The 6,888-nt window shown below is 54.9% G+C and overlaps 1 protein-coding gene across 4 annotated transcripts in view; it reads left to right on the top strand.

The window, feature by feature from the left end:
• Positions 1–211: 211 nt before the first annotated feature.
• NR5A1 (nuclear receptor subfamily 5 group A member 1) overlaps positions 212–6,888 on the top strand; it is a 355,896-nt gene continuing 349,219 nt past the window's right edge. For 2 of the 4 annotated variants that reach the window (XR_014176545.1, XM_081967648.1), the window contains exon 1: positions 5,825–6,017. Coding sequence is in view for 2 of the 4 variants with exons in the window: in XM_081967648.1 (XP_081823774.1) it covers positions 5,916–6,017 (102 nt within the window). In the remaining 2 variants the exon portion in view is untranslated. Of the gene's footprint in view, positions 480–5,824; positions 6,018–6,252; positions 6,374–6,888 lie in introns of those variants that run through there. The other 2 variants (XM_081967649.1, XM_081967650.1) reach the window with 2 other exon arrangements.

The following is a 6,888-nucleotide window of genomic DNA, read 5'->3' as shown; positions in this document are numbered from 1 at the left end:
GGCAAAGGTCCCCTTTATCTTCTCGGCTGCCACATTCTGATCCTGGTTTATGAACGGTGTTTTTGTATCTTATTTTTGTTTCTTCTTCTTTCTGCGTTTTTTTCTTTCTCCCTCCCTTTCTTACCCCCCCTTTCTGTTGCTAGCACCGTCACGTGGCTGAGGAGGAAGCCAATGAAGCAAGAATTTGAAATCTACCGTGGTCACCATTTGGAGGCGGGGACTGGACCAGTGTCCGGCAAAAAAAAAAAAAAAGACTGCGACTGCCAGGGCAAGCGCAGATCCCACGGATCTACCTGGCAGTCAGTCCCCGCCGTCGGTGGCAAAAGTGGACTCCATGTGGCTCCATCCGGATTAAGACCCGAGTCCAAAGCTTTGGCCTCCAGCCACTTTCACTCTTGGGAGAACTTCACCACTGAAGGAGAAGCTGGTGGAGTCATAAACGGAGAGAGAGAAAGGGAGAAAAACAGGCTACTTTCCAAGTAAGTGACTGATAGCAGCCGACTGCCAAGGTCATCGCTGCAATTGTACTTTTTAATCTACTCCGCCGATAATCCGTGGTCTCTGGCTAAAGATGAAGTGGGACAGGAGCTGTGCCAATCTCTCTGTTTAAGGCCGGCGTGGCCTGGAAGATCTCCTCTCCCGAATAGGACTTTGGAGGTTGAACTTGAAGTAGAATTCGGGACCCTTCTCTTACTTGTTGAGAGGTTGTGATTCGCTCGGACCCCGCTGGTGCATTTGCCAGCCTGTTACTTCCCCACCATCTGGGCTACTGGACATCTTCTCCAGCTAGTCAGGAGGAAGCTCCCCGAGGCCCAGATGTTGAGGCCGTTTCCAGGGCGGGCTCAACCGTTCCGCAACCTGCTGTGATACGGTGACAGGAGGTTTTGTTTAGCAAGAGTGGATGCTAAGATAGGGCTGAGAATTTGCACCCCCCCAGAAGCTGGAGAGCGTCTCCGCTCCCTTGGAAGATAGCACCCACTAACCTTCCCCCTCCCCCCCAAAAAAATATAAAAACTGATCCCTACTCACCTCTGGATACTGCAAAGCGTGTTTTGAGGCCCCCGTTTTCAGGTGGTTTCATGGAGAAGACAGCTTGCTAGGAATGGACCAGGCTGGGAGTATAGCTTTGTTGTGCTTCTCCTTTTTTCTCATTCCATCACAAATTCCAGAGTGCAGAAGTGAGGAAGCTCCTTGTAAGACCGAAAAAGCTCTTTTGGTCTCTCAAGGAAGGGGCTTAGAGAGGCCCTGTGGTCTATTTTTGAATCTTGGCTTCAAAAGGAGAACTCGATTTATTCTTGTTTAATCCGCGGTTCTCCAAATTTTCCCCCTGAAATCCAGATTCCTCCAGAGAAGGCCCATCGCACTTAATTCTTGCTCTCTCAGGCATCCGAAAACGAATCTTCTTCCAGGTGGCCTTCTGTCCTTCTTATGTCCCGTCAAACTTTATCCCATTTCTTCCAACGGACCCCCGCGGCCCGGTCAGTTTCAGCATGGCTTGGCATCCTCTTCCTGAGGTCTTTGCGTCAGATGTGGGGTTGTTAAAAGGAAGATGGAGAATTTTGCCTGGGTCTCTCTTGAATTCCACACCGCAGGGGACATCGGTGGAGCAGAGGGGGTCCTTTTTGGTCAGGTTGGATCTTCTTGTCCATTATTCTAGACTTTAGTCCCCTCTTGTGTGTTAGCTGCAAAGATTGTTGAGGGCCACGCCATCCCTTTGACCAAACTCGGGGCCGAGGCCACTGCCTGTGGTTTCCCAGATGTTCTAGACTTTAGTCCCCTCTTACGTGTTAGCTGCAAAGATTGCTGAGGGCCACGCCATCTCTTTGACCAAACTCGGGGCCGAGGCCACTGCCTGTGGTTTCCCAGATGTTCTAGACTTTAGTCCCCTCTTATGTGTTAGCTGCAAAGATTGTTGAGGGCCACGCCATCCCTTTGACCAAACTCGGGGCCGAGGCCACTGCCTGTGGTTTCCCAGATGTTCTAGACTTTAGTCCCCTCTTATGTGTTAGCTGCAAAGATTGCTGAGGGCCACGCCATCTCTTTGGCCCAGCTGCCTGTGGTTTCCCAGAGGTTGGACTGCCACTCTGGCATCCTTCCAATGGGTAGCACATCTGGGCAGACCCGAAATGCAAACCTAAAACGCCCCAGCGGGGTTGAACCTCTGCCAGGTTGAGCCCTGCAGCTTCCAGCTGGCCTTGAGAGGACACTCTGCCTATGCTCAGGGCACTCTTTGCTCTCCAACTACTATGAGTCCATGATGGAGCAGCCATCCCTCTGCCACAGAGCCGTTGGAGGCCTCTAGCTGTCTCCTGACTGCCATTTCCCCTCCAGGGGAGGCAGGAAATGCTTCCTCCAAGAACAGCTGCCGGAGGAAGACAATGCAGGGTGGGAGTGACCCTTCCTCACAGCAAAGGCTCCTTCTTCACCTGGATGGGGAAAAGGCACTTGGGATTGTGGGCGTGTGTGGGTAACTATAGGGAGTGCATACCCCCACAACCAGCACAGCTTCTGTCCCCGCAGGACAAGTTCTCTTCCTTGCAAGGAAAGCTCCAGCCACCCACCTTGCACCTTGGGAGCTAGATTTCCAAGCGCCCAGATTTTAAGACGGCTCTCTTCCACCGGCGTGGGACGCAGCGGCTATCTATTAAATATATCCTTTGCTTATCACGTTTTTCTGGCATTATGCCCAATAAAAACAGCTCAGGTTTAAAAATCTGTATGGTGGCTCAGTGGCTGGGCTTGTCGATCAGAAAGGTCAGCCGTTCTCGGCGGTTCGAATCCCTAGTGCAAAGTGAGCTCCGGTGACTTTGTCCCAGCTTCTGCCAATCTAGCCGTTCGAAAGCACGTTAAAAAATGCAAGTAGAAAAACAGGAACCACCTTTGGTGGGAAGGGAACAGCGTTCTGTGCGCCTTCGGCGTTGAGTCATGCCGGCCACATGACCCCGGAGACGTCTTCGGACAGCGCTGGCTCTTCGGCTTTGAAACGGAGACGAGCAGCGCCCCCTGGAGTTGGGAACGCCTGGCACCTATGTGCGAGGGGAACTTTTACCTTTACCTGTCTTCCATGGGAGGGCCAAAGGAATCACCTGATCCTGGCTCTCTTTTTTTTAAACCTCTAAAGAGGCTCGTTGGGCGGTCTGGAGGAAGAGGAGGGGGGTCGCTAGGCCAAGGCTAATTCCAGGCGGGCGGTGGGCTGGGAGTTTTGGCTCGGGCCGAGTTTGCTTTCGATTCCACGCTGGGACGGTTTGTGTTTTGTTGGCTGCTGTTAGCTTTTTTCTTTCTTTCTTTTTTTCTGGCTGGGAAGGAGGTTTGGGGGGGGGGGGAATCCGGTAGCAGCCAGAGCCCTTCGGGAAGAAAAAAGCAAAATGTTGCACACACACACACACACACACACAAACACAGAAACACAGGACCCTGGCACTTGGAAACACACACACACACAAAACACCCTTTATGTAGTTGTATGCCTTCTGTGCGAGCAACTCACCCGTTTTTTTTGCACCACTGTTGATTCGGCTGGATGAGCTTTCGGTGCGAGTTAAAGCTTCTGTCCCAGGGATGAAGGGGGCAGGGAGGCCGCCAGGCGGCAGCAGCAGGCATATGGCGCGTTCGGAAGCGTTTGGATGACCTTTAGAGGACCCCCCGCCCCATCCCACGGCTCCAGGCGGCAGGGAGGAAGCGTCCCCTCTTGTGCGCGCGAACGGAGTTCTTCGTGATCCTCTCCCACCCCGGAAGGGGTGCGAGTTTTCCTGAGCGTCGCGGTTTTTTTTCCCGGGGTGTGTTTGTGTTGGTCAAAAAAAAAGGGGGGGGAAACCTCCTCTTGCGGGTTCCCCCCTTACGTCCGCAGGGCAGAAGAGGGCATGAACACCCCCCCCCCCATCCTCCCGCCCCAAATTTTCTGTATTGCTGGTTTAAACCTGCACCGCCTCCTTGGTGATTTCTTGTCTGGTGTGATAGAATTTAATCCGGAACGCCAGAGCAGGTTCTGTTCAGACCAATTAGTTTGGTGGTTGTATGTCTGTGCGGACACGTGTATTGCTCCCTTTGCTCGCGCGCACTCTCTCTCTCTCTCTGCGTGACTCTCAGTGTATAGCTTCCTTCCTTCGCTCCCTCCCTCCTTCCTTCTTTCTTTATTCTCATCCCCTTCCTTCCTTCCTTCCGTCCCTGTCATCTTCCTCCCTCCCTCCTTCTTTCTTTGTCATCTTCCTCTCCCCACCTTTCCTTCTTTCTGTATTCTTATCTCCTTCCTTCCTTCCTTCCATCCGTCATCTTCCTCCCTCCCTCCACCTCCCTCATTTCCTTCCAATTAGTTTGTGGTTGTATGTCTGTGCGGACACGTGTATTGCTCCCTTTGCTCGCGCGCACTCTCTCTCTCTCTCTCTCTCTCTCTCTCTCTCTCTCTCTCTCTCTCTCTCTCTCTGTGTGACTCTCAGTGTATAGCTTCCTTCCTTCGCTCCCTCCCTCCTTCCTTCTTTCTTTATTCTCATCCCCTTCCTTCCTTCCTTCCTTCCTTCCGTCCCTGTCATCTTCCTCCCTTCCCCATTCTTTCTTTGTCATCTTCCTCTCCCCACCTTTCCTTCTTTCTTTATTCTTATCTCTCCTTCCTTCCTTCCTTCCATCCGTCATCTTCCTCCCTCCCTTCACCTCCCTCCTTTCATTCTTTCTTTATTCTCATCTCATTCCTTCTGTCTTTCTTTAATCCCTTCCTTCCTTCCTTCCTTCCTTCCTTCCTTCCTTCCTTCCTTCCCTCTTAACATTTATTCAATCCTAAAAGAAGCGGGCAAGGCTTTTAGAAAACCTTGGGAAAGGCCTGGGATGGAGTGTCTGCTCTCCCCGCAGCTGGAGGGAGAAATCGCTCGTGCTACCTTCCCCCTGAGCCAAAGGCTATAATTTCCATCTTGACTTGTCCAGCTGTTGGCATGGGAAGATGGAACTGGTGTCCTGACACCTCACGGAGGCAAGTTTAAAAGAGGAAGTTAGTCACCCACTAACTAAGGAAGTGAGTGGCCAGGTGTGTGTGGTTTTCTCTCTCCCCCAGCCCCCCTGCATGGGAAAAATCCCTGCCACACGAGACAATAATCTTCCTTCCCCCGATCTTAACCCTAACCCTAGCCAAAATCTGCCTCTATCCCTATTCCTTCAACCGCTAGGTTGAAGCCTGATTACACCTCGGAAGTGGCTACGAGTGGAGTAAACCGGGGGTCCGTCCACCAGAGGAATCCGCCTGGGGTCTCGGAGCGCAGGTCCCAGATATCTCCCCCCTCCAGGGAAAAAAAACCACCCCAGAGTACCCACAGCGGCCTTCTCTTTGCCTCTCCGGGGCAGTTGCCAGCCAGAACCAGGCACCCCCCTCCCCAGTCCCTCTGCCGGCTGCCTGGTGCGCCCCGTCGGGGCGGGGGGGGGGAAGGGCTTTGATTCCAGGGAGGCAGAAAGGATCCTGCCCCCCTCCCTTGGCACTGGGGGCAAGAACAAGAAGGCGGAGGCCGCGATTCCCGTTGGGTGCCCAGTCATGGGGGGTGGCGGTGTGTGTGTGTGTGTCTCAGGGGAGGGGGTGGACTGTGGCCGAGCCCGCCCCCCGTGGGGGGGGGGACGACAGCGGAAAGCCGAGCCCTCTCAATGCCCTCCTTCCCCGACGGCGGCGGGGGTGGGGGTGGGGGTTCCTGTGCGTCCCCGCCCGCAGGGAGAACGGCTGCGGAGGCGCCGCGGCGCACACGTCCCCGCGGGTATAAAGAGAGGCCGCTGCCCGCTGGCCAACCCCCAGTCTCTCGGCCGCCGCTCGTCGGGGGCCCCGCACACCTTCCCTCCCTTCTCCCTCTTTCCCCTCCCCACCCTACCCCAAAAACTCCCCGGGGAAGAGTTTTTTTTCTCAGGCGCTGCCTCCGGCTCTTCTCCCTCCCGCAGGCCCGCTTAAGGTGATGGATTATTCCTACGACGAGGACCTGGACGAGCTGTGCCCCGTTTGCGGGGACAAAGTGTCGGGCTACCACTACGGGCTGCTGACCTGCGAAAGTTGCAAGGTAGGTGCTGCTGGGATGGGATGGGGGGGGGGGTCGCGGGCGCGGGCAGAGGAAGCTGGAGCTGGCGAGGCAACCCCCGGGGGAGCTGCGGAGAAGCCTAGAGCGATCGGCCGCCGGCCCAGCTAATGCATCTCCGGGGAGAGGACGGCCCCCCAATACGCCGCCGGAATTATCATAATGAATGTTGCCAACGAAAACGGGGAGGAGGGTCTCGGATGACCCGGCTGCGGCGGCGCGCCCCACAAACAGACCCGCCTTCGGGGGTCTTGGCTTGCTCCTGCGCTCTGGGACGCCGGAGGGGAAGACGCTTTGGGGATCTCCAGCCCCCCTAACGGGAGAGAGAAAGGTTTGGCGAGGTAAGGAAGCTCGGGATCCAGCCGCAGCTCCAATCCAACGGGGATCTGGTCAGGTTTTCCCTTATGGTGGCAAAGAATAACCAATCCCCATCATCTTCATTGATATTAAGAATCGTTTTTCGGTCCTTGCAGGCTTCGGAATTTTGGTTGTTTTAAAATAATTTTGTCGCCTCGCCTGTTGCGATTCTTGGAAGGAGGAAGAGGGGTTGCAGCCCTGAGCAGCCCTGAGCAGCCAAAACCTGCGCCCTCCTCCCCCCCCCAAAAAAAATCTCGATAGGGTTTAAAAAAAAAGAACAGAGGCTTCAACAGCTGGGTCGAAGCGAAGCCCCGCGCGGTCGGCTCTGCGCGGAATCCTTTCTTTTCTTTTACGCGTCCCCGAAGGATGCGTTTCATGGCGTTTTCTGTGCCTTGGGCGTTGCGCGGAGTCAGCCTTCCGCGATCCTTCGCGCTGCAGGATAGCGCGCCCACCCAGAACCGAATCGGGCGAAGGGCGGTTGAAGCGCCCATCGGATTCC

The sequence above is a fragment of the Natrix helvetica genome (assembly GCF_964273705.1).
Source record: "Natrix helvetica genome assembly, chromosome: 15".
NCBI lineage: Eukaryota > Metazoa > Chordata > Lepidosauria > Squamata > Natricidae > Natrix > Natrix helvetica.
Note: the sequence above shows the minus strand (reverse complement) of the source record. Positions and strands in the feature narration are given on the sequence as shown.